Source organism: Caretta caretta, chromosome 11, assembly GCF_965140235.1.
Source record: "Caretta caretta isolate rCarCar2 chromosome 11, rCarCar1.hap1, whole genome shotgun sequence".
Taxonomy (NCBI): Eukaryota; Metazoa; Chordata; order Testudines; family Cheloniidae; genus Caretta; species Caretta caretta.
Window position 1 is genome coordinate 65,301,730 of NC_134216.1, and position 27,763 is coordinate 65,329,492.

General features: G+C 44.1%; 1 protein-coding gene across 5 annotated transcripts in view; it reads left to right on the forward strand.

Annotated features, from left to right (window-relative positions):
- UNC80 (unc-80 subunit of NALCN channel complex) overlaps nucleotides 1-27,763 on the forward strand; it is a 186,892-nt gene that overhangs the window by 135,414 nt on the left and 23,715 nt on the right. For all 5 annotated transcript variants that reach the window (XM_048869155.2, XM_048869158.2, XM_048869156.2 and 2 more), the window contains 15 exons: nucleotides 28-129; nucleotides 1,092-1,272; nucleotides 2,435-2,703; nucleotides 5,060-5,194; nucleotides 7,142-7,280; nucleotides 9,197-9,293; nucleotides 10,752-10,922; nucleotides 11,152-11,244; nucleotides 13,455-13,490; nucleotides 13,866-14,084; nucleotides 18,800-19,000; nucleotides 21,630-21,753; nucleotides 23,592-23,717; nucleotides 26,480-26,603; nucleotides 27,314-27,520. In XM_048869155.2, the coding sequence (XP_048725112.1) occupies nucleotides 28-129; nucleotides 1,092-1,272; nucleotides 2,435-2,703; nucleotides 5,060-5,194; nucleotides 7,142-7,280; nucleotides 9,197-9,293; nucleotides 10,752-10,922; nucleotides 11,152-11,244; nucleotides 13,455-13,490; nucleotides 13,866-14,084; nucleotides 18,800-19,000; nucleotides 21,630-21,753; nucleotides 23,592-23,717; nucleotides 26,480-26,603; nucleotides 27,314-27,520 (2,224 nt within the window). The remainder of the gene's footprint in view (nucleotides 1-27; nucleotides 130-1,091; nucleotides 1,273-2,434; nucleotides 2,704-5,059; nucleotides 5,195-7,141; nucleotides 7,281-9,196; nucleotides 9,294-10,751; nucleotides 10,923-11,151; nucleotides 11,245-13,454; nucleotides 13,491-13,865; nucleotides 14,085-18,799; nucleotides 19,001-21,629; nucleotides 21,754-23,591; nucleotides 23,718-26,479; nucleotides 26,604-27,313; nucleotides 27,521-27,763) is intronic.

Below are 27,763 nucleotides of genomic sequence, written 5' to 3' on the forward strand. Positions count from 1 at the left end.
TTGATTTGTTATTCTCTTCCATTGCAGACTTATGTCCGGGATATTTATCCTTTCCGGAGGTCAGTGTCTCCACAGCTCAATCTGGTACACATGCATCCAGAAAAGGGTCAGGAGCTCATTCAGAAACAGGTATCTCACCACCACCAGGGCATCTCCAGCCAAAAAACATCCTTGGAAGTGGCTCTTCTTTGTCCTTTCAAAGGGCTCCCCTCATACTGCGAGGGGCACGCTTTTCCAGAGGAGCAGCTTGTGGCATGAAAGCCTCCTGGTTGTCATTTCACCAGGCATGCTGCATATTCAGGGACAATCAAGGCACTGAAGAAGGCTGTGTACATTCCTTCCAATTGGATCCTTTTAGCTGTATTGGTCTGCAGATGTTCTTATATGTGTGGCTGGGTAACTCCACATACTTCAGCTTCAAAGGCAGGAATATCCACATTACTTCTTTCCAGGCACCAGCCCCCGGCCTTTGGGAGCCTGCTCGATGACTTTCCCCCACAAGTCTGCCTGTCTCTGCAATAGACGCTACCACTTGTGGTTTCTTCTCCCTCCTGGGAGCGTCTCCTCTGCCCCTTCCTTGCTCTGCCTCTCAGATATTCCTTCCTGGGACAGGATTCTCTGCTCCCCGTCACCTGGGGCACAACTGTAGCAATTGGCATCGATTGCCATGCCTCACAGTGTTCCATTTGCTCCATTAGCTCTCACCTCAGCTTCCATAGGCTCTCCCATTGGGTCTTGATCCCACATAATGGGGCAGTGACCATCCCATCATGTACCAGTGGAAGTATCAGCTCCTTGAAGAATAAGGTGTCATCACCCAGCCCCGGGAAGAAAGGTGAAGGCTTTGTCACTGGGCCCACCTGCCCCACCTACTGGAGTGGCCTCCAATCCATCCTCAGAGTCCCTGCTCTTCTGATAAGCCAGGATGTATCAGTAGCACTCACGGAGAGTTAATCCAGGGCACTTGCCTCCCACTCTTTCCACTTTGTCTTTGCACTTAGGTGACAAGATTGATCTTTAAAGATGTCACACTCTTTTAAAACCCCTTCTGATTGGAGCGATTCTGCTGTGTGTGTCTCCTTCTCTGCTAGGTATTCACCCGCAAGCTGGAGGAGGTAGGACGGGTGCTGTTCCTCATATCACTGACCCAGAAAATCCCTGTGGCCCACAAGCAATCCCATGTGTCTATGCTCCAAGAGGACCTTCTCCGCCTGCCTTCCTTCCCTCGGAGTGCCATTGATGCAGAATTCTCCCTCTTCAGTGATCCTCGAGGTACTGGGAAAGCACTTGGCAAAGATTTCACTGGCTTCATTTGCATATTGAACTTGGCGCCAGCAGCTTCATTCAGGCAATCTTATTACTCTCTCAGAAAGACTGAACAGAATAGAGGTTTATCTCATCTCAAAGAAAATACCCTGCCCAGGAACATGATGTCCAGACATTAGGACATAAATGTGACTGCAGTAAAGGTGCTGCAGTATAAAACTGTTCATTTATTAGGAACCCACAAGAAAGGCTGCTTTCCATTGATTTCAGTGGGCTTTGGATTAGTGCCTCAGTTACAGGCACTCTCTACACTCTGATTACTGACAATCACTGCTAAGGCACCTAAAGATGTGCTCACAAACTTTGTATGGAGTGTGCAAGCTCTGCATTTGTGCATGCAACATTGCTCGTGGAAATTAGGTAACTGCATATCTACAGGGGAATATATGTGCGTAGTTACACAACTTGCATGTGCAAATGTGGGGTCTCCTGCCATGATGTGCAGATGTGCAAAATTTTGCAAGAGGAATTTAGGAACTGTCCCATTTCGAAGGTTAACCCTGATAGTCAAGTAGGTTTTCTAATCAAACTCTGGGGTGGATTAGACAGACCCCTGCCCTGGAGTGCCCTTTTCACTGTGTGGTAAGCATTGGCAGGTCATGCAACTGGACGTCTGCTGGCACTGAAAGCACTCTGTTTCAGAAGCAGCAGTGTATGTCCTTCTGGGATAACCTGAAGGGTAAAAAAATAGATAGTATTTATCCATAAAGCCGATAAACTGCCAATGGTATGTGCAAGATTTGGTCTGCTTTAACTTAAAAGAGAAATGAAAAATCAAATGAATTTTAAACATATAGGCTAAAGATTAATAAATCCCTGTGATAATTCATCACATTCCTCCAGTGCCCCTTTTATACTTCTCTTTTCTATTGTTTAAACGCAATTGGCCAAAATCTATTGTCCTCAGTGGTGTTGCACCACAGATTAATTTGCTTCAATCCTCCTTTAAAAAGCACCTGTAGCCAAAGTGGTGACTGGAGAAAACTTTGTAGAGGCCATTGCTCAGCAGATCCCTTCCATTGGTCTTCGGGAATGTTACCCGGCTGGAAATGCCTTGCTGGGCTAAGGCGATTAATTAGCTTCTATGTTGCCTGCATTGTTCTCGCAGCTGGGAAGGAACTCTTTGGCCTTGATACTCTTCAAAAAAGCCTGTGGATTAAGCTCCTGGAGGAGATGTTCCTCGGCATGCCCAGTGAATTTCCTTGGGGGGATGAGATCATGCTGTTCCTAAATGTCTTCAATGGAGCCCTGATCCTGCACCCAGAGGACAGTGCCTTGCTGAGGCAGTACGCTGCCACTGTCATCAATACCGCTGTGCACTTCAACCATCTCTTCTCTCTCAGTGGGTACCAGTGGATCCTCCCCACCATGCTGCAGGTGAGTGTCTTCCTCCCACTGGTTAGCACTGAAGACTGAAGAGCTGCTGTGAGTCATCATAAGCAGCAAATCAGCAAGCGATGCAAGCATTCTCCTGCTTCATCAGAGGTCTCTCTGATAAAGCAACAATAATAAACACACCGAGTACTCAGTAGTTTCCATTGTTAAGAGTTCTTTACCAGCAGTACATACCTCATGGTGCTGCTATGAGGTACATAATTAGCATCTCCCATTTTACAGGTGGGGAGACCAAGGTGGAAGGTTAAGGGCTTTGCCCAGGGTCAGTCACAGAACGAGTTGTAGAAGAATCATAGAAGATTAGGGTTGGAAGAGACCTCAGGAGGTCATCTAATCCAACCCCTTCTCAGAGCAGAACCAACCCCAACTAAATCATCCCAGCCAAGGCTTTGTCAAGCTGGGCCTTAAAAAACGCTAAGGAAGGAGATTACACCACCTCCCTAGGTAACCCATTCCAGTGCTTCACCACCCTCCTAGTGAAATAGTGTTTCCTAATATCCAACCTAGACCTCCCCCACTGCAACTTGAGACCATTGCTCTTTGTTCTGTCATCTGCCACCACTGAGGACAGCCAAGCTCCATCCTCTTGGAATCCCCCTTCAGGTAATTGAAGGCTGCTGTCAAATCCCCCCTCACTCTTCTTTTCTGCAGACTAAACAAGCCCAGTTCCCTCAGCCTCTCCTCATCAGTCATTTGCCCCAGCCCCCTGATCATTTTCATTGCCCTCCGCTGGACTCTCTCCAATTTGTCTGCATCCTTTCTGTAGTGGGGGTTCTGAAACTGGACTCAATACTCCAGATGTGGTCTCACCAGTGCCGAAAAGAGGGGAATAATCTCTTCCCTCGATCTGCTGGTAATGCTCCTACGAATGCAGCCCAATATGCCGTTAGCCTTCTTGGCAACAAGGGCACACTGTTGACTCATATCCAGCTTCTCATCCACTGTAATCCCCAGGTCCTTTTCTGCAGAACTTCTGCTTAGCCAGTCGGTCCCCAGCCTGTACCGGTGCATGGGATTCTTCCATCCTAAGTGAAGGACTCTGCACTTGTCCTTGTTGTACCTCATCAGATTTCTTTTGGCCCAATCCTCCAGTTTGTCTAGGTCACTCTGGACTCTATCCCTACCCTCCAGCGGTATTGTATTTTGATTGTATATTTTTACTGTATATTGATCTCCATTTGCATTGGGGATCTGCCCACAGCATGCAAGGTGTTGTCCAAACACATAGGAGAACAGTCCCTTCCCCAGAGGACTTATAATCTAAGACCTTGATGTCACTAGCTGTGAATCTACAGTGCACTCACGTGTCACGCACTAACTGGCCGTATGGACACCAGCAACCTGTTAGCCACCCAACCAACCTCCTCTGGGCTATGCTCACCCTTAATTTGCCTTGCAAGTTAACAGTAGGTGCACCCCAGTCCCCGATCCCCTTTGAAGTCTTCCCTTGTAGTGTTCAGCCCCTTATCCACTGAGCACTCACAATAATACCAAGAATGCAGTGTACACACCAGCTTGAGTGATCAGTTCCTCATACAATACCACAGCGCTGAGATATACTTATAGTGAAAACAATAATCAATCTGTTATCAAAGATCAAGGTTTAAGAGAGAGTGAATAAGGATAATGGAAACAGAAGAGTTACATGTGATTTTTGTTCCATAACACAATTTCTAAAGTTAAGTTAACAGTCTAACCTTCAGTCTCAATAAGTTTCTCTCACCCCTTTTTGGAGCATTTCAACCAAGCCTGGTTGAGATCCCATTTCCATGAATATAAATATTTTGTCCATTTACTTCCTCAGGGGCAGGACAAGGGGGTATCTTTTTATCTTCCCCAGAAAGTTCATTTTCTGCCCTCAGAAACTGAGCTCCTCTCCTTGGTGTACACCTCAGCCACTTTGTCTGCACCCCCTGCCCAAGGCTACCCATTGGATTTCTATGGCATAGAAGGTCTTATGTGGGCTGTCTGTAATGGGGTGAAATCCACCCCAAACGCAGGAATTTAGTGGGGTTTGTTGCCTGACTACAGCAAGAGCAATATCGGTAGCTGTTTTTCAAGGAAACTTGTTATATCAACAGGGAAATAGAGCAGGCAGGCAATATAAATAGAAAAGAGGCTACTAGCTAACTGTATTGTTTACAAAGCTCAGAGAAATTAACGATTGCTGAATCCCACATCTAATCGAACACACCTGCAGGGCAGGATTCTGGGGGCCAGTTATGAAGGAAATGTGGAAATACTGTTTTCAAGGCCCACAATGTCTTGCAGAATTCACTGTTTTGCTGTTTTAATTGGATTGTCACTTCTGTACGCTTCCTCTTCCCTTTCCCCCCAGGTGTATGCTGACTACGAAAGCAACCCACAGTTACGCCAAGCGATTGAGTTTGCCTGCCGCCAGTTCTACATTCTGCATCGCAAGCCCTTTGTTCTGCAACTGTTTGCCAGTGTGGCTCCTCTGCTCGAGTTCCCTGTGAGTAAAACCCGATCCTTAGATTCACACTGGGGAGCATGGATATGCAGACAGGCTTCCACATGGGAGAAAGCAAGGGGAAAGCAGCTGGGAAAAAGAGGAGCTGTATGCTTGGAATTCTCATGGAAATCAAGAGCACTGTACTTGTTACACTAATCCCCTTAGGATCTATTAACTGTTAACCAGGGGGCAGGGCTACTCAGGGAGAACAGGGATTTATAAAACCAGCTCCTCAGTGACCAGAGGAGCTAGCAAACAGGAGTTTAGAGAGGGAGCGTGAAATCCAGACATACCTAACCTACTCTAAACTTATGCCAATAACCACCTGCCCTCCCAACAAAAAAAACCCTCCAAAACAAAACAAAAAAAGCTGCAGGCGTAAAAACAATGCCAGAAGCACAAACCCAGAAGCAGAGTGGGGGGCTATCCAGTTCATTTCACTGAATGCAGCATGTAGCATTACCTGCCCTATGGCCAGGTGGCGTATGTGTGAATTTGGTGCAAAGAGCTTCTGGCCCTCAGAGACCGAGTACGGGCTCTGGAGACGAGAGTGGCTGAACTGGAGGAGCTAAGGGAGACAGAGAGGTACATAGATGAGACTTTCCAGCACACAGTAGAACCGTCTCACACCCAATCTGACAGCCTCTGTGCTATTGAGGAGGATGGAAGTCTTAGGGAAGGAAAATATCCAACTGGAGTTGAGGAAAATGATCCCATAGTTGGAACCCTCCTTTCAGATGATGTCATGGTATCTTCTTGCACTGAGGATACTTCTGAGGGAGAGAACCCCAGTTACTGGGAAGAGACAGGCGGCTTGGTTGAAATGCTGCAAAAAGGGGTGAGAGAAACTTATTGAGACAAAGGGTTAAACTGCTAAGTTAACTTTAGAAATCGTGTTATAGAACAAAAATCACATGTAACCCTTCTGTTTCCATTATCCTTATTCACTCTCTCTTCACTCTGCTAGGTAAGAGATTAAAGTCCAGAACCTCCACTCTCTTACCTAGCAGCCTAAATGTGGCTTCCAGAACTTCTCTCCTGCCTTTCCTGCAGCAATTCACTATGCAGTTCTCCCAGTCACTGCAAACCCAACTATCTATATTTCTAATGATCTGATCCAGTATGATAAATTCAGTCATACTTTATATTAAATTCCTTTTTTAAGTGGTTTATAAAGAGTTAATAAATGATTAATAGCTGATGTAAGCATGGTACAGACATGATATATGGTTATAAGCAACCTATTCACCTGTTGGACTCTAGCAATTGATTAACTGTTTATTAACCTTTTATAAACTATTTATAAATGGAACCTTAATATAAAGTGTGACCATCAATTCTATAATTTTATGTTGGAAAAGAAACAATGAGCTTAAATTGCAGCAAGGGAGATTTAGGTTAGACATTATGAAAAACTTCCTAACTGTAAGGGCAGTTAAGTACTGGAACAAGTCACCTGTTGTGGTTTTGGAATCTCTGTCACTGGAGGTTTTTTAATAACAGGTTAGACAAACGCCTGTCAGGGATGGTCTAGATAATACTTAGTCCTGCCTCAGTGCATGGGACTGAACTAGATAACTTATCAAGGTCCCTTCCAATCCTACATTTCTATGATTCTATGATTGTGAATATAAAGGCCCAGAGGGAGTTAGGGACCTTGAGTATCTGTGACACCATTACTTCAGAGGGCAGCACTTGAATGAACCCTTTGGAAGTAAAGATATACAATTTCCAGACTCAATTTCCAGACCACGTTACCTTTGTTTGGAGAATAAAGCGCACATATACAGCGCACATATTGTTTTATATGATTACACTCCTGAACTGAACTTGTAAATGCTATGAACTCATGATTAAAACTGAACTGTTTCTGTCTGCAAATGAAGACACTTGGGATGCAAATAAAATAATAAAAAAATCAATAATAAATGGGTGTCATTTAAACAGGATGCTACAAACAATGGACCCAGCAAGGGAGTGTCAGCTCAGTGCCTGTTTGACCTGCTGCAGTCCCTAGAGGGAGATACACCTGACATTTTGGACATCTTAGAGCTGGTGAAAGCTGAAAAGCCTCTCAAATCATTAGGTAATAGCAATTCTTCCTTTTGTTATCCCCTGTATTCAAGAGACATAATTATTTATTTAGTATCTAATATGTTGACTCAGTAATATTTGCTGTAGGCTTTTTGTTTTTGAGTGCAGCAGTACCAGCTTCTTACACTTTACCCAGCTGCGAAGGTTAGGTTTGTCACAGTCGTCCGTTAGGTTATTTATTATATTTATTTATTTATAAAGGGTTATTTATTTCATTGAAAAGCATTTTCTGTTGTGCTGAGAGAGAAAGTTTGAGACCAGCCACTGGCATTTTGAATTTTGTCAATGGGGAGTAAAGAACAAAGATCCCAAACAGGCTGCATCATGCAGACAAAATCAATGCAGTCCCCTACTCTGCTCCATGCTGGCAAGAAACAAAGGCATCAGATCCCCAGGATGGACATGGACACCAATCAGCAGTTCTCTGGTGTTCAGCTCTGAGGTTTTGGTTCTGGCCCATCTCTAAAGACATTACTTAGGGCTATTCAGAAACATGAAGGATCCTCCCTTCCTTCAGTAGTCGAAGCAATGGGATGCTACATTTAGCAATGCAGCTGCTTTGCTGTTTGTGGGGAAATAATGTTTGCTGCTACTGTATGGATCTTTCAGCTATTTTAGACAGTTAGTTTCACCTTATACACAAGCTTTTCATTACTGGTATCCCGGTAATATGGGGTTCAAGGAACCATGAAGTCCTCTGAGATTTACAGGAAAGGTTGGTTATATTCTGGGATTTAGCAGTATTGTACAGCAGTACCACTAATTACCATATGAAATAATTAAGGGGTTCTGATATTGTCTTGCTCTTTCAGGAGCAAATTGCACAATACAGCATCTCTCAACCTGTTAAGTTTTAAAAGAAATTTAGACCAGAAAAGCTCTATAATTCTCCTTGGCTGGATTTTCAAAGTTGCCTAAGGGAGTTAGGCACCTTATTCCCTTAGGAACCTTTGAAAATCCCAGATTTATTGTTTAAAATGAGAATATAAGGCAAAAAATTCAAACTTGGTTTCCCAATTCAGACACTTCTGACCAGATTTTCAGTTGCTCAACACCCACAATTGGAATTTGATTTTCAAAAGAGTTCAGAAACCTAAATGAGTAGTCAGATTTTCAGAAGGGGGCATTGTGTGCTGAACTTGTTTGAAAATCTGCCCATAAGTGTCATAATGGGAGTCCCAGGGTACTTGAGCACTTGTGAAAATCTGGCCTTCATATAGGTGCCTTAATGAAAGTTGAATTCTTGAAAATGCTGGCCCATAAGGCCCAAATATTCAAAAGTGACCAGTAATTTTGGTTGCCTCTATTTTTGGGTGTCCAACTTGGGACATTCTAAGAGAATTTCGGAAAGTGCTGAGCATCCACACTCTGAAAATCTGGACTCTTTGCAGTGTCTTGAGTTGGGAACCTAAAAATTGAGGCACTGAAAGGTAACATTTTCAAAAGCACCTAAGTCCCATTTTCAAAATGACCTGACCACTTAGGAGTCTAAGTCATTGGGCTTTCAATGAGATTCAGGTTCCTAAGTGCCTGAGTCACTTTTGAAAATGGGACTTAAGTGCTTTTGAAAAAAAATATCTAAAATTGCTAGCTTCTTTTGAAAATGTTGGCTGTAAATCCATATGTAGGCACTTAAATAAAAGTGACCTGATTTTCAGGGGGTGAAACAAGTCCCACGTGGTCAGTGTCACATTTGATGTCAATTTTTAGTAAAATGGCAGTTAGCTGAGTAACAAAACTTGTTATTAAAACCTTTATTTTCATGTGCAAATCAGAGTACATTGACAGTGGGTGAAATTCAAACTAGGACCTAAGTTGTGTATAGGCCTTATGCTCGCCCTTTGAATGAATTCCACCTGCCTCCATTTCCATTTATACCATTTGCATAAGTTATTCTCATCCCCTCAGATTTCTGCTATGGGAATGAGGATCTGACCTTTTCTATCAGTGAAGCCATCAAACTGTGTGTAACTGTGGTGGCATATGCTCCTGAATCATTTAGAAGGTAACATCTCTTTGGTTTCTGTCTTAGTTTATGCATGCTTGGAAAGGAAAAATAATAGCTTGGGGTGTGAGGTAAAGATTATGCAAGAGGATTCCAAGCATGGCTGCTTTTTGGTTTTTAGAAGGAAGTGTTGTCTGTTCACAATCTTCTTCTGCTTAAAAAAAAAAAAAAGAGTTTAAAGTTGGTGAAACGTGCTGTATTTGTAATGTTCTTTAGTGAAAAGTTTGGGAATTTAAATAAAACCTCTGTGTACTCAGCACATCTCTGGCAATTATCCAGGTTAAAACTGGCTGTTAACTCATTACAGCCCTATTCTTGCAAGAAAGCTTTAATAAATACAAGCAGACAAGACTTTGTTTTCGTATCTCATTTGAAAGAAAGCACCTCCAGCAGCAAGCACTGTCCCTCCCTTAACACCTTGCTGGGGCACTGGTACAGAAATAATTTGGGAGTGGGAGTCAGGAGACCTGGGTTGTTCCTGACTGCCACAGACATGATGTGTGACCTTGGGCAGGTCACCTAGCCCTTCTATGCCTCGCTTTACCATCAGTAACATAGGCATGATGATAGGAAACTCAGCTGTGTTCAGTCATCCTGGGCGCCTGGAACATACCTCAAGCATCTGCTACTGTCTAACCACTTTCACTGGTCAAGGAGGGCATCTGTATGGGGAATATGCTTTGTGGTTAGGGTCCTGGATGTCTGCTCTGGGACTCTAAATCATAGAGACCCCGAAGAGTTCTCAACCCATAGGCGCCTTTTGTAGAGCACAGCTCCCAGGCTGCCAACAGCCATATGACTCAAGCCCCGGGCAGCGTGATGGACAGAGCAGCACTAGAAAGGCAGTCACTCTAGCCATCTATCTATAGCCACAAGAAGGTTGGGGACCGCTGTCTGGTTTAGGGTCTCTGTGGTCATGGAGGGGGAACGTGAGGGAAGGAGCAGAGCCAGAGAGAAGAGGCAGACAAACACAGAGGGGAGGAGAATTGGGGAAACAGAGGGAAGCAGGTATGGAGGGAATTCAGGAGGGAAGCCTGAGAGAAAAGGAATCTTTGGGAGGGAAAATGAGTGTATTGGAATGAGAGAATGCATATGAACCAGATATGCAAATTAGGGCGTTACACAATTGCATGGCATCTCTAGGCCTATATTTGAACAGGTATAACTCAACCACCTTTGTAAAGGGTTTCAAGATCCTCAGACTAAAGGTGCTGTCTTGAAACCAAGTAATTGTATTATATTCATTTCCTGCACCACCTGGATTTCCTTCAGCGGGGTCTCCCATCCAAGTACCTCTCAAGCCCAACCCTGTTTAGCTAGTGAGATATGAAATCACAGCCTGAGGTGAGATCCAGTGGCCCTTGGGTTGCCTTTGGACTCTCAAACCTCTGCCTGAAGTGAATTTCACTCTGCAGCACACTCCTGTCTAGCAAGGTTGTGTGGTTTCTATTGTCCCAGCCTCCAGATGCTGATGGTCCTGGAAGCACTGGTTCCCTGTTACCTGCAGAAACTGAAGAGGCAGACCTCACAAGTGGAGACGGTGCCAGCTGCTCGTGAGGAGATTGCTGCTACGGCTGCTCTTGCCACTTCCCTGCAGGCCCTCTTGTACAGCGTGGAAGTTCTCACTAGGTAACCCCTGTGGCAGTCAGACTACAGACTGTACTTTGTAACTCGCTGGATAACGTGAGTCCAGGGAACTGCATACTGTGAAGCTGTGATGCACACATAGCGTGCTAGTGTATAGTGGCCGCGCTCACCCTCGGTAAAATTAGCACTGTGTTTTACCAGGTCATGGCTGAAGAGCCCAGTCTGGTTCTGAGAGATTGTCTTCAATATGTTATTGATCTTTTTTGTACAGGCCCATGACTGCCCCTCAAATGAGCAGGTGTGACCAAGGCCATAAAGGAGCCACAACAGCCAACCACACCATGTCAGCTGGGGTGAATACTAGGTAATTCCATTGGGTTTTTTTTTTTCAATCCATTGCTCCCACTAGCCTCTGTTGGAGTTTTGAAGTGCAGGGTCTGTTCTGTGTTCTGGGAACAGTTCTGAAGGCACTATGTGTGGGAGAGAGCAATCAGTCACTAAGGATGACAAGGCCTGAAGAGAAAACAAAGCCCCAAAATGAACTGCTAAGTAAGCAACTGCTAAGTAAGAATCTAGTCCAGTCCTGGATTCTCATTTTAGGACAATGTGACTGAACCGTACTGCATTTCCAGTTGAAATGAATGGGGATTTGCATTTTCACTAGTTTACTTGCTGCTTTTCCTTTATGATCATCTTCTTACAGTTGCCTTTATCTGGTTCCCTTTGCTGCTAGGCAGAAACAGCAAGGGAGAGGGTGGCACAGAATGCAGGAGAGAGCAGATATTGATGTGTTGTTTTTTCCCTACTTTGTTTGAAAACACCAGGAAGAAAATAAGGAAAGGAAAGTCTGAAGGGTTGTTTAACTAAAACCCAGTGGAGGTGTCGCCCATTACACTGCTCTATCACTCATGGCAAGGCAGTTCACATGAGGCTGCTGTGAGCACAAAACCTCTGGATATTACATTGTAGAGAGGCACAAAAGCACAGGCACAAAAGCCTGGTACAAATCGTTGGATTTTATGAATCTGTGTGGAGTGCACAGCTGGCTAACGTATCTCTCTGTTGGATACGTTACACGTTTCTGTGGTCAGATTCTATTTTGTCACATTGCTAGCCTACAAAGAGGTTACAAGTCCAGGTATTACCAACAGCTAAGGAAAATTCTCCTTTAATGCAAGCGGTAGAAGCCAGTGTTTTTGTAGCAAAAGGTTCTGTTCTGAATTCTATTTCCCTTGCGGTATCTGTGTGGTTTAGATGGCAAATGTTGTGTTTGTACGTGCAATGGGTGATCCAGACTAGCCCCATGGGCTGCATATAAATAAAGAGAACCATTTTCTAAAGATAATCTAGATTGGTCCCTATCTCTTCTCCCCACATTGAACTAGCTAGGTATACAACCCCAGTTCTCCACACTACTCCTCCATACCACAGTGTGACAACATGTATATGTTTAGGGCACAAATCTAGTCCAGTCACTGAAATCAGTGCATTAAGCCGTGGAATTGAGGCACCCATCCACTGATTGCAGTCTAAAAGTAGGATACAAAGGTAGTAAAAATCTTAGCCAATGCTCATTTTATTAGTCTTCAAAAATTGGACTACAATTACAGTAAAACTGTGTCCTGACAGATTGTTAAATTGTCTGTCTAGAGACTCTGATATTGTGTAGTTGGAAAATCTTCGTGGCTGAAATCTCCAGACTTTTCTGATAGAGAATTTTCAGTGTTCTAAAAGCTATTCAAAATATTTTTTTCTAAAGCTCCATGTTTCAAATTTGTTTTCTCTGTGATGTTTTCCTCATAACAGAAACTCAGTGGTGACAGCAGGAGTCTAGTGATACAAGACTTGATCACTGTTCCAGCTTCCGAACTATTCTTCCTGGGAGTCAAAAGCAAAAAAACCCAACAACAACAAAACAAAAACCCAACTCATGTTAGAAGAGTTTCTCCATTAGTTGAGAGCTGTTCTCACAAAATAAAATGTTAGGAGGTAGACAGTTATGGGAAATATGATAATGCCATTCTATAAAACAATGATATGCCCTCACCTGGAATACTGTGTGTAGTTCTGGTTACCATATGTCAAAAGGCTCTGGCAGAACCAACGGGGTTCAGAGACGGGCAATGAGAATGATTAGGGGAAGGGAACAGCCCTCATATGAAGATAGATTGAAAAAACTGGGATAATTTACCCTCCAAAGGAGATGAAGAAGAGGGGGCATGATAAAATTATGCAAAATACCAGATGATGTAGACTCCAAAAACACAAAGCTTATGTTCTCTTTGTCTTGTAACCCAGAAAAAGGACAACAGTAAACACTTTAAAAAGAAGTTTTGAGTGGGATATAAAACCTCATGCTTTAGGGTTTAAGCCAATCTCTAATTATTATGGATTAGGATGAGATTTTTCTGGGGAGCAGCCTAGCTCTCATCTGTCTACTGTGGGGTTTCTTTCACCTTCCCCTGAAGTATCTGATACTGGACACTGTGAGGCAGAGGATCTGAACCAATATGGCAATTCTGATGTTCCTGAATTCCTATTTGGAATCACAGTGTCTGCATTTTCACTTCCCAGGTACCCGGATCAAGGAGCCAAACTACACTTTATCAGGTACAGTAAGACCTACACCCCTTTTCCCTGGCATCTTGTGATGAACTCCTCCGAGATGGATTCCTAGTTCATCGGGTTCCACTTACAGTAATTGAGACAAGGGATGCTGTTTCAGGGGAAACCAGCAGAAGGTATTTCAAAGCTAATTCTCAGGAGGGTCCTGGAGGTAACAATCGCACTCTCTCTCTCTCTCTCTCTCTCTCCTTACTACAAACGCCAGCTGCTTTGTCTTCCTTTTGCAGAGCAGTGATTACCTACCGAAATACAGCCCTACCTGTTATGGAGGAGGGGTTCATTACAATCTCCTCATTTACCAAGCTGTTTGTGTCATCTTCCAGCTATACATCATACACCCTCACTTTTTTTAATCCCCAGGGAAAACCTTCACTTGCTGGAGGAAGGCCAGGGTCTCCCCCGGGAGGAGCTGGACGAGCGAATTGCTAGGGAGGAATTCAGGAGGCCCAGGGAGTCCCTACTGAATATCTGCACTGAGTTCTATAAGCACTGTGGCCCTAGGCTGAAGATATTGCAGAACCTGGCTGGAGAGCCCAGGGTAACTTCCCTGGAGCTGCTGGATGTTAAGTCTCACATGAGGTACTCCACTCACTGTACAAATCTATGTGTGCTTGTCTGTATAACGGTGAAGAAATGCACGCTCTGTATACAGAATGCTGTATTCAATTCCAAGGGCAAGGCTGACTGAGCAATTTACATCGCTCAGCCTTGAGAACGGGCTATTTCAGTAGGCTTCCAATCAGGATATCTTGTCAACTTGCTTCAGTTCCACAAAAAGGGAGATGAATCATGAGGAGGAGGGGATGGGGAAAGACAGCAAGTTCTAGTACCCTAAGGAGTGGAAAGTGTGTACTAGAGTTATGAATGCAGAGGGAGGAGAATTCTGAACACAGACATATAGGGAAGTGGGTTCATCTCAGGGATTTGCCATTTTCATTCCCTGATTCTTAATTTTTCATAAAACCAAAGTAACCACTTGCTTTTTTTTTTTTTTTTTTTTGTTCTAAGAAGCCCAATCTCCTTCCTTATCCCACAATTACTCTTGTCACGCTGGCAGAGTCTTGCAGAAAATGTATTCGGTGTTCCCTAGATTGTGTCTGATTCCCTGTGCATTTTCTGGAGATTTCATACACTCACAACCAGTGGCAGAAGTTCATACTATGAAGTACTTTGCTGAAGTTGGCAATTGTCTCGAGAGTCACTAAAACATGCAGTACTTGCTTGATCATTATTTTTCCACGTGGGTGGGGCATGTATAATATTTGATATAATAATGAAAAATAATCTGCAGGTGGAAAGACATCCTATTGGGTATTTTTGGTTCTATCTGCGCTGCAGGTGTGTTCTGATCGCATAGGTATTTTCGGAGTGATCCCTGGTAATAAAATATATTGCCCCTATATAAATCCATGGTATGCCCACATCTTGAATACTGTGTGCAGATTTGGTCGCCCTATCTCAAAAAAGATATATTGGAATTGGAAAAGGTTCAGAAAAGGGCAACAAAAATGATTAGGGGTATGGAACGGCTGCTGTATGAGGAGAGATTAATAAGACTGGGACTTTTCATCTTGGAAAAGAGACGACTAAGGGGGGATATGATAGAGGTCTATAAAATCATGACTGGTGTGGAGAAAGTAAACAAGGAAGCTCATAACACAAGAATTAGGGGTCACCAAATTAAATTAATAGGCAGAAGGTTTAAAAGAAACAAAAGGAAGTATTTTTTCACACAACGCACAGTCAGCCTGTGGAACTCCTTACCAGAGGATGTTGTGAAGGCCAAGTCTATAACAGGGTTCAAAAAAGAACTAGATAAGTTCATGGAGGATAGGTCCATCAATGGCTATTAGCCAGAATGGGCAGGGATGGTGTCCTTAGCCTCTGCCAGAAGCTGGGAATGGGCAACAGGGTATGCATCATTTGATTACCTGTTCTGTTCATTCCTTCTGCGGCACCCGGCATTGGCCACTGTCAGAAGACAGGATACTGGGCTAGATGGACCTTTGGTCTGACCCAGTGTTGTCATTCTTATATAATTGTCTGTACTGTATCTTGTTATACAATGAAAACCAGGACTAATATGGGGCAGTTTTAATGTAGCTCTCACCATAACTTGAGAGTATCTGAATGCTTTCAGAGGATATCATTGGACGCTTCAGGATTGTTCCTTGAACTAAAAGCGACTAAACACTGATAGGCCAGATTCACTGGGAAGGGAGCAAAGATGGTTTTAAACCAATCTTCTGCTTCCCCATTCCTGGGGCTGGCTTGATCTCCAGAGTAAAGTAGAGCTCTGAATTATATTAGGCTGCCCACAGTCCCAAAGGGACATTCTGGCAGCCAGTTATATCCAGGCCCCAATCAGATATCCTTTCACCCTTACACTGGAGGTTGGGGTATAGGGGCTGGTGTAGACTCACCAGTCCAGCTCTGTGCCACCCAGAGATTCCCCTTACACAAAGGGAATCCTCAGAAGGCAGATCTGTGCTTTTTATGGACAATTTGCACCACTGGAGACATCCAGAGGTGCTGCAGTGGGATGCAGAACCTATCCCAAAGAATTTGCCAGACAGCTTCTTTCATAGATAGAGGTCTCTGGATGAAAATCACAATATTTTTGTGTAATATTAATTTAGATTTTGTTTTGCAAATTCCTGCAATTTCACCTCCATTTTTTATGTACGATCCGAACAGAATGCCTTTTTCTGTACAGTAAAGAGAGTCGTATTTAGTGGTTAGTGGTTAACTCTTCAACACAGGACTTCCTTCTTACAGTAGATGCATGAAATTCTTGTGTGGTGCATGGCTGGAACATAAACTGATTTAAATACAGGTGGACGTGTGTGGTCTGGCAGTGTGTAGATCATTGTAATATATTCTCCTCTGGAAAGTAAGTGCTAGAGAATATCAAAAATAGGAAGGAATAATTATTTGTATGGCCCTATTTTGTTGCAGTACAAATTCTCCAAATATTTCATATTGACTTCAGTGAGCCTCAGGAATGTACATCCAATGCAAGGATTTAGCTCATAGCATAACATTAAGTGAGGGGTGTGGATCTTCCATATTACATTGATATCCTTGTTTTGCCTTTGCACACAGTATAAGGTGTCTCAATTTGCACAGGCTGGGACTATTTTCTGTTTTATACTAATATGGAAACTTTATTTTCATGAGTTTGTATGTGTTGGAGTCACTGAACTAAGCCCATCTTTGTATCGTTCATCAGATGACTTAATAGTGTCATCAGTGAATTTTGTTGAAAGATTATAATGAATCAGGAAGTAGGGGAGTAGGTGGTAAAACTGCTCATGGTCATTTCTGCCTATTTTCCAAGGTGGAAGTCCTTAAGAGATCAGAAGTTATCATAATGGAGCTGAGGGCCTGAATCACTGAAGTCACAGTGTAAGCTAGCTATGAGTAATGTGACTCCTCTACTGCTCCAGGAAATTGCTGGTTCAGTTTCAGTGCTAGAAATGACTGGCTTGCTGGGATTGAAACAAATACAGTCTCATCCATAGTTAGCATGAAATCAAATGGTGGATCATCTTTTTCTCCAAAGAATTTATAGTGGAAATGTTGAGGGTTCCCCTTTGAGAGCTGGGAGGGTCCCTGGAGCTTTAGTGGACTGTTCTGAGGAAGGGATGGGAAAATCCAGTCTCAGATTCAAAGAACAAATCTCAGCTACAAAGATTTTTTTTAAAATACACTTGTACGCTATAGACTGTCTTTAGAATTTAAAGCTTGCCGGATAAAACTGATTATAGTCACATATAATAAGATACAGTAGGTGACTATTTTGCCTAACCAACTTGCATTAAAATCAGATCCATGCTTAGGGTGTCTAAACAGCAAAGGGAATGTGTTTGGATTTATTTCAAGTGCCATTGTTGAATCAAAAGTAAGAAACTTAGCCACAAAAGCTGATAGCCATTAGGATTCTCTGTGTAGATCTAAACTCCCAATCACCTTCGCCAAAACAATATATGACTGGGGGGAGAGGGGGAGATTTTTGTTAATGTGCAGGTAAAAGAAGATCATGGGGCTTTTTCAAATCCCTATTACCACATTGTTAATAATATTATAAATGACCATAAAATAATCCCTACCTATGCAGAAAAAATATGGAATAGTGCCAAGCTTTTTAACCATAAGTTAAATTCATTCAAGAATGACAGTGCTTCCAAAAGGTGGATTTCACAGAGTTAAGGAGCTGTGGCATTTTGGCACTACATAGCAACAAGATTTCAGACAGTACATTCCCTACGCTATCTGGGTTATGGCTTCCTGCTAGGAGCTGTATCTCTGCTTTAGTATCCTTCAGCCATTGCATAGTACATTAATTTCAGCCTGAGACAGAGCTAGAAAAGCACCTGAAGCCTAAGAGGAAACACCCTTCCAACACACAGTACTGGTCCCCAAGATTCACCTTTCCAAGGTTGTTACTAGAGCTAGCTGAGCAGTTTTCAACAGAACAGTTTTCTGTTGGACAATTTAGTTTTGTCAAAATGGAAACATTTTGTGGGAATGTGTCAATTTCAGCACATCAAAAAAAATTACAGCAAGTCTTCAAGTATCTGTTTAACTGCTTTTCATATTCCAAGCATGAGGTAAATGCTGCCGGGGCGCTGGTGGGAGATACTGAAACCCCATAAGCATGGCTATCTGGGAGAGTCAGAAAGAGCCAAAAAAGTAATAAGTGAGGCTAGTGGGAGAAACAAAATGAAGCATGTTGGGAGAAATAATCCTATATACATAACACAGATTACATGGATCTGTGAACCACATTATTTTTTAAAGTTAAATGCATCTAAATTGCACAAAAATCCACATAGTCATCCCCCTATATTGACCTGGTAACATTACAAAAAGACAAACCACTCCAGCTTCACTGACACATTACAGGTGATTGCAGCAAGCTAGCAAATACCCTTCACTGGGATTGCCCATATTATATATTATTATCAACTGAACACAGATACTATGATACCACTGTTTTAATAACATGAACTAGCCTTTCTTTATGTTCCTTTTGGTGCAATTTACCAATCTACTATCCACATGATGATGTATTCCTTATATACCATACATGAACATGAATAAATATTGGTTCCACAAGAAGCTTCTTAAGGGGCCAGGAATGTGTGATCATTTGACCTAAGAGTTTAAATTGCAGTGCTCTTACCTCAAATATCCTTCTGTTAAAAGAGATTGGTGATACCTCCACCAGGCGGTGGAGAAGCTCACGTTGCAGAGTATCAGATTTCCCTCTTAACAAGCCATAATTTTAGGTTGGCAGAAATTGCACATTCCCTTCTGAAGCTGGCACCTTATGACACCCAGACGATGGAAAGCCGCGGGCTCCGGCGCTACATCATGGAGATGCTGCCCATCACCGACTGGACAGCCGAGGCCGTGAGACCTGCCCTTATCCTCATCTTAAAGCGATTGGATCGTATGTTCAATAAAATTCACAAGATGCCTACTTTGAGGTGAGCAGGTGTAACGGAAACCTTTGGGTCCGTTTCTGATGTTGCAAGCCTTGAAGTAAGGGTATGTCATTTTATTGACAGTGTCATGCTGCACTGAATTTTTACAGCAAAACAAAACAAAGACGCATTTCTCCTGTTGGTGTATATTTATGTCGCCATTTTTCTTGGTGCCGGCTTCCGGGCAGCAATAGAGGAAATGCATATTTTACTGAGAATGACCCATAAGAAATCATGGAAATCTAACACCACCCTCTCTCCCAAAATAAGTCTTGAGGCTATAAAGATTCTCATTATCTCTCTGTGTCTTTTACATTTGCTGTTTTAAAAAACATAAAGTTAAATTAATGGGAAGAGTATTTTTAAAGTCCGTGGTTACAATATCAATCCTGTAAGGCTCTGTACAAATGATCAAAAATAGTCTTGGCCTGTAGTACCATTCAAATGCACCTGGCAATGGAAGACATGAGTGTAGGAAGTTCCTCTAGCAGGTGAATGGTGAAAGCAGCATCACAAGAAGCAATATGGGAGGCTCCAAGGAATGATAATTGAACATGGGGCCTTTCGACCTCACTCATGTGACTCCAGTCCAGGTTAGTAGCATAAAAATTCCCATCTGATGGCCTTTGGGTGGCCTGTGTCAAAGGAGTTGGTGGTCTCAGTCCGATCCCTTCTGGACAAATGCCCACATTGCAAAAACCACCATGACAGTTTCCTTGAGTTGGTAACCTTGTTAGTAGTGTTAGCTGAGAGTCCAAGGATGGAAGGGTATGGAGACTGAACTACTCTCTTTCAAATACCATTGATCCCACCGTAGAACATCTGAAATTCTGATTATGAGGAATGCCGCAGGCACCAAGCGAGATGGGGAGATATGATCTTTCTCCCTGCCCCTCTTCTCCCGCCTTCCTACTGCATTCCCCTTCATTAAAAGAAACCTTTTTTATAAAACCCTGCCTTGGCAGGGAATTGGGACCCACTTTTAATGCCGCCTCATCTTGCCAGTGCTGTTTTTTGCCATTATCTTGCTGTCTTTTCTACCATCCCTTCTTCATCTTGGGTCCAAAAAAGCAGCCCAGGGTTTTTAAAACAAATTCCCAAAAGCCCCCCTCTCTTTGTAACCTGTTCACAGGTTGCTGAGCAGCTGGAACCCCTGCCATAGCCTCACAGTAACTCCAGCTGCACCTGTACAAATCCACCTGACTAGAATCGCGCCTTCTGACAGGCCCAGGCACAGGAGGAGCTGCTGGGTCTCTCGCCTTCCTTCTACCAGCTGACCCAAATGCACGAACCAGCTTTCACATAGTTTGGCCAGTCAGCCTATTACATGGTGAGCAGGGCTGCAAGCACCGGTCCAGCTCAGTGCTGCTGCTTAAAGGAGCAGGCCACTGGGACTCACTGGACCCATTTGTAGGTTTTGAACAGCTTCCTATAGGTGTCCAGCTCAGAAATGGGAGTCTGAGTCTGATCTGGATGGTATACGCGTCAGAGTACAGGTTCGCTATTGGAGGGCATTCCTGTTAGGGGAAATCCTGACAGGGATTGACCTACGTGTCCCCAGGTATATATCTGTGGTACAGTATCTGGCTTACATACTGCATACCTGGTACTCCCTGGGCAAAGGAACCTTTTAAGAAGTCTACCATGGAATCTGACTGGGAATCTGATTCAGTAGTACCACATCCTCTAGTAACACAGTGTCTGCCTCATCCTTGCCCCCAGCATCCAGGGATTACTCACCCTGCCGCACAGACTTGGGAGGTATACTCCCATCCAAAGAGACCGCCTCTGGGGATCAGGGCCATGGGAAGCACATGGATGCTGCCTGTGTTGTAACTGGTAAAAGAGATCTTCTGTCTCCAGGGCTCTCAATCTGGCTCCTTTTACAGACTCTAAAATCACTATAAAGGAAAAAGCAATCAGTAAGGGATGTAGTTAAGGCAAATTATTGGTTCTGTCCTGCTGGGGGGAGGGGGGGGTGCAGAAGGTGAAGTCTGTAGTGTTCCGTCTGTCTGTGCTCTGGGCTCAGGCTAAGTGGGAGTCCCCACAATATAGCAGACTAGGCTGTGCAATAGTGGGGGAGGAGATATTCCTAAGTACTGGAGTTTGTTCCACTCAAGATTTTATGGTGAAGTCTACATTAAATCAACAGGGATTTCACAAGCCCGAGTGGAATGACTGTGTCAGTCTGCCTCCGCAATGGCAGACCAGCTTCCCTAAGTGTAAAGCAAGCAGCAGTCATCAGACAAGTTCATCTGAGCTGGCTGTCTCGTGGATGTCCCAGCTTGCACTCACAGGCTCGCTTGCAAAGGGGAAAAGTTAGGGTTTGAATTGCAATCCATTCATCCTCTCTCTCTCTCTCTTTCTCTGTTTTTGTTGTGACGGTTTTTGTGTCACTAATCCAGCGGGGCAGGAGTGCCTCTGCTACCTTCCCAGTCTCATCTCTAACTCCCAGTGTGTTCTCTGAACAACGTGGGTAAAACTGTTACCCCTGGAATGCACCTTGTTGCCATCATGGATGTCGTTGCTGTCTTAAACGTTCCTTGTTGGAGTCACCGTGTATCAGTCACCTTGTTTCGGTGTGTCTGGTGGGGGAGCCAAACAGCTAACGGCAACTACTGTTGTATTCCAGGCGACAGGTTGAGTGGGAGCCTGCCAGCAATTTGATTGAAGGGGTTTGTTTGACACTTCAGAGGCAGCCAATCATATCCTTCCTGCCTCACCTTAGGTCACTGATCAATGTCTGTGTCAATCTGGTGAGTAGCCAAGTGGCAATATTATGAACCTTTGCTAAGCTTCATTCTGCTGTTGACTTTTCTGGACTGAAGATTAAAGTTGATCCCTTTTCCTGTCACCTATCCACCTGTGCAAGCAGACTTCCCAGGTGACACTAGAGATAGTGAGGTACATTTTTAAAGTGGTGCATGGGAAGATACAGGGACTGATCCCCAGGGTCAAGTGATTTATTTGTGTTACTTCCCACACACCACTTTGAAAATCCACCTCTGCATGTTGCGCTGAGAGTTGAGGGCTGCAAGTTGGAGAGTGGGGTGGTGGAGACTGCACACACCTGGTAGCAATGGGAGGGTGGGACTAGGGGCAGTTTCAGTTTATAGCCGGGAAGGAAACTTTACTGCTCTGTAAAAGGGCATTGAGTGGCTAGTTAGAGGGTTACATGAGTAGATTCACTCTGCCATTTGTAATGTCCCTGGTTTGATCTAGTGCAGGCTTTTGTGTACAATGTTCAGTTCTCATCCTTAATCAATACACAATAATGTTGGTGTGTGTTTTATACTTGAGCACAGACAGCTTTTGTGGTTTTCGTGACTAGAGAGATGGTATGCCCAGAACTCTTGGAGCCTGTCTGACCATTTGATAGTGATAAGCAATAGTTACATGTAATATTGCTTCTAAGACCATGATACCTAGGAAGTATCAAGTCAATGGAGCTATGACCGTTTATGCCTGCGGAGGATGTTTCAGTCTGAGTTGGAAGAAATACCAATATTGAGGGAAATGGATATAGTAGCATTTTTAGTTTCATTTGGGTTAAAAATATCGACTTTGAGTTCTAGAATGAAAATGTGTGGCCTTTTTTTTTTTTTTTTTTTTTTTTTTGATGCTTTGGAAAAGCTGATGAAGTCGATGATTGCGCCGAAGAGCTTAAAAACAAAATAAAAACGCATTTCTACCTTGGCCATGTTGGCATTCATCCACATTTTTATCTTCATTCCGGATCCACAGAGCGTTTACATACAACGCAAGGGGGTGGCGGGGAGCTCCAACAATGGCAGGAGTTCTGGTGGCTCCTTCGTTGTTGTGGCAGCCATGTTTGCTCAATGGCTATTTGGAGACCTTTTGTCTGGAGCCAGCTTTGAAAATTTGACCCTTCACACTACTCAGTGTTGCACCAGTAGCAGCAAACAGCCCCCCCAAAAATGGTAGCCAGGAACATGGGGAAGCCTTTAAATGAAAAGAATAGGGGGTTTTCACCTCTGAATTTAAGCCTAAATTTGTCATGTGGGTTGAGAGGTTAGTTCAGTTAATTTTACAAACCAGAGTCCCCAATAATACATTGTGCTTACGGAGAGTCTGAACATTGTACAAAACTGGGCCTGGATCTGGCTAATACTGGATCAACCTCAGGACATTATTCTTCCAAGAGATCAGCAAGGGAAGGAAAAGAGTTACAAGTTAATTGCAAACTTCCTGCTTGTATTACATTTTCCCATGGAATACAGTAGCTACATGGCATACCCACCAACTCTACCTGTTCTACCAGTCCAGTGCTGGTTACTCAGGGCTGGTACTGGGTACATTCATGAAATGTACCAGTTTCCCTGTGTGCTCTGTCCACCCCCTCTGGCTTCCCTGTAGAGGTTCCCTATCCTTTCCACCCTTTCCCTGCTAGAACCATCCCTTCTCCTTTGTGGCCCCAGCTGCCATGAGGCATTCGGAGGCACTCCTGCTCCCCGAGCACCCCAGTCCCACACCATCTGAAGTGTACCTGTTTCTCTTTCACAAATGTTGGAGGGTATGCCATGGGTGGAATTGCAGTAGTCAGTGCTGGTGATGTGCTTTGTTTGTATTGCAGGTGATGGGAGTAGTAGGACCTTCCAGTGTTGCTGATGGATTACCCCTTCTTCATCTCAGCCCTTATCTCTCGCCACCTCTGCCCTTCAGCACAGCTGTTGTCCGGCTTGTAGCATTGCAGATACAGGTGTGCCTGCCCTGCCTGGTATCAGGCCCGTTTAGCTTATGGTTGAGACACCAACTCATAGGTGCTCTTTATTCTGCAACAGCTGGGCAAAACCTGTGGAACAAAATGTCAGCTCTCCTCTGTAGGTCAAGGTTTGGAGCACCAGAACGGAGCTCAGGTCTTAATAAGCAGCCAGATCCTCAACCAGTGTCAATTGGCGTAACACCACTGATGTCAGTGGAGCTATGCTGAATTACACCAGCTGGGAATCAAGCTCCATACTTTGATTCCTCTCAGGATCCAGGAACCGAGCAGAAAGTCTTCTATTACCTTTTGTGAACAGTCCTATCCTCGGTCGCCCCCATGCAGCCCCACCAAACTTAATGGGGCGTCATTTGCGTAACTGAGATTACTGAGTGGGATTTGGGCCCATTGAGCCAGTACCAAACTGGCGCTGTTTGTGCAAGCAATACATAGAAGAGAAAAAAGCCCAAATGCACACCGATGGCTAGCCTTTAAACTGCTTATCAAATATCATCCTTGACTGTCAAGAATAGTGAACACACGGTGATCCCATTGGGAGGAATTTCATCAGTATATTCCTTTTCAGCTCAGTGCCATATGTTTACTATTTTGGACACGAATAGGTTTTTAAAATACATTTGCAGGCAGCTATTCCATGTGCACTTGGACCCTGTCTGCTTCCATATGCTTTATACCTCCATGTTGGCATGAAAACAAGGGAATAGAGAGCTACACAGGGGCAGAATGAAGGTGCATGTTTCCTGATCCTAATCTGTATTTCAGCGAGTCAGAAGATACAATGACCTCATTCGGGAATATTGTGCCCGTGGACTAGTGCACCTGTGGAACAGACATTTCAGTTTATGTCCTGCGGAAAAGGACCTAGGGGTGACAGTGGATGAGAAGCTGGATATGAGTCAGCAGTGTGCCCTTGTTGCCAAGAAGGCCAATGGCATTTTGGGATGTATAAGTAGGGGCATAGAGAGCAGATCGAGGGACGTGATCGTTCCCCTCTATTCGGCATTGGTGAGGCCTCATCTGGAGTACTGTGTCCAGTTTTGGGCCCCACACTACAAGAAGGATGTGGATAAATTGGAGAGAGTCCAGCGAAGGGCAACAAAAATGATTAGGGGTCTAGAACACATGAGTTATTAGGAGAGGCTGAGGGAGCTGGGGTTGTTTAGTCTGCAGAAGAGAAGAATGAGGGGGGATTTGATAGCTGCTTTCAACTACCTGAAAGGGGGTTCCAAAGAGGATGGCTCTAGACTGTTCTCAATGGTAGCAGATGACAGAACGAGGAGTAATGGTCTCAAGTTGCAGTGGGGGAGGTTTAGATTGGATATTAGGAAAAACTTTTTCACTATGAGGGTGGTGAAACACTGGAATGCGTTACCTAGGGAGGTGGTAGAATCTCCTTCCTTAGAGGTTTTTAAGGTCAGGCTTGATAAAGCCCTGGCTGGGATGATTTAACTGGGAATTGGTCCTGCTTCGAGCAGGGGGTTGGACTAGATGACCTTCGGGGGTCCCTTCCAACCCTGATATTCTATGATTCTATGAATTAACCAATGAGTGGCACGTCCACCATCCAGATGAGCGCTGGGACAGGTTTTTCAGAGTATGGGGGGTGTTATGGGAAAGAGGGGTATAGGGCCGAGGCATCAAAGCACATCACAGTCCCATTTACCATGAAACCGGAGATGGCATCCATAAGGTGAACATTGGCACTGATCGGTGCAGAGACATTGCAGGCTTCTTCCTGGGCTGGGTGATTTGGTTCTTAAAAATATAAAAGCCACCCTTACCTTCTCTCAAATCTTTACCCCTGTTTAGAACCTAACTCCAAATGAATCTTTTTTTTAAATCAGTCTGGGATCTTTGCATATGTGGGTTTTTTTGTTTGCTTTTTTTTCCATTTTCACATGTTTTTCCTGGGTTTCAGAAGGGATCAAAACTGGAAATGCCATAATACCACCAGTATTTCCAGCAGGATCTGAAGTGGAAGTGCTGGAAATCCCACAAGAAAAACCTCTTCTCCTGGGAATTCCACCCCAGTTTTGCAGACTCAGGTGGTTCTGCGGTTCAGTTTCAATTCACACTGAAGTATCTAATAGTTTGGATGCTCTATCCAGGCTTCGACCCTTCAGAGGTTCACCCAACATATGTTTCTTTCACTGCCACTAAACTTCTTCTGCCTTGGACACAGACCTGTTCAGGTTGCGGGGGCATTTCATTCAGACTTGAATAACTGTCAAGATCCAAGTGTGGGTTTCCCTTGTTTTCAGGAAGGGAGGCTACCATAACATCAGGGTTTTGTGGGTTAGTGAAGCAAAGTGAAGAGGCTGGGAAGTGAGGGTGAATCCTGGAGTAACCTCCACATTCAGCAAATGGGGAGATGTTGTTTTTGACATTGGTATAACTCCCTCTGCTCTTTTTTTCCAGGTAATTCAGGCTGGATTCTGATCTCATTTGTACCACTCTCGATTTGGAATTACAACAAATTGACTTCGAATAGATTGATCTGGATTTATAATGGTGTATTTGAGATCAGAATGCCCTTTATCACTTGATTATATTAAAAACAGGTGACATTTAGATGCTCTACTCCTATTCAGGCCGCCTCAGAGCTTGTAATTTTATCAGTCCATCAGCTGTGTTATGCTATGTAAACAAAGCCTATGAGAATCATCATTCTCCACAGTGGTTTATATTTCTAATCTTCTGATGAAATCATTTAATCCTTTCTTATTATTACTGCACAGGCTTTGAAAGAAGATTTTCCCTTAAGCCATGTGATCTCCCCATTCACCAATCAGGAGAGAAGAGAAGGAATGCTTTTAAACCTACTGATTCCATTTGTGCTCACAGTAGGATCTGGAAGCAAAGGTCTGATGATTATTTAACAAAAAGAGTTCCCCCTTCCCAGACAACAAATATTTGCCTTTCCTACTGTTGTTGCTTCTTATTTGGTTTCTTCTTGGCTTGGTTAGAACTCATCGGGGTGGTGGAAGCGAGCTACAATGGGAGCTGTTGTTTCTCCTTTTTGTTTCAGCTGTGTCACAGATCAGTGGTTCTCAAACTCACTCTTTAACAGATGTGCTCCTCCTTTTGAAATCAGAGCAATGACAGAGTTCTGGACAAGACAAAATTCACCATAGTGTAAGATACAGAGCTACGGGGGCAGGAATTTGCCACTGTTGGTTGCTGTTCACGCAGTTCCTTGCCAGTTATCTGGGCCAAATCATGCTCTCACTCCCGGTCTTCTTCTGTAGATTGTGGTCACTTCTAAGCACCTCCCTCAAATGCAGGCGTGAAAGCAAAGAGTGAAGGGAAGAGACGAGGCTGAGTCATTACGCTCATAGGGTTTGGTGCTGCCACACAAGCGTGCATTTTGGGAATAGAATAACTTTGCCTTTGCTTACAGAAGGAGAAGCAACATAACAAGGTTGGGGATGGGCTTGGTTTGAGGGAAGTTCTGATTACATCACAGCTGGGAACTGAAAACGAGGCTGTGGCTTTTGCATGGCTTTGAGAGGATATGGCCTGATCTATTTTATTGCTTTCCTTTGCCTGCCACCCGCTTCGATGGATCTTAGACAGTCCCTGGCTGGAGCAGCCTGAAGTCCTTCTGCTGCTCCAGACTGTTATCAACATCCTCCTGCCGCCTCGGATCATCAGCACTTCCCGCAGCAAGAACTTCATGATGGAGAGCTCCCCTGCACATTGCTCCACCCCAGGGGAGGCTGGGAAGGACCTGCGCAGGGAAGGGCTCGCAGAGTCCACCAGCCAAGCGGCTTACTTGGGTGAGTGAGTGCTTCCCCTCACCCATCAAAAGAGAGAAAAATAAAAGGGAGCGTTTAGGAAACCCCTGGGAAGGCAGAGACAATCCTCACAGGCACCAGCTGAGTGGAAGTTATGTTTGCCCTGCCGCCAGAAGGTGTCATTTCCAGCTGGAGTAGACACATCCCCCCCAAAAACAGAAGTGTAGCCATGGCAGTGCATGCAGCAGGAAGGGCGGTGATCCCATCCAAGCCCCTAGATACTTA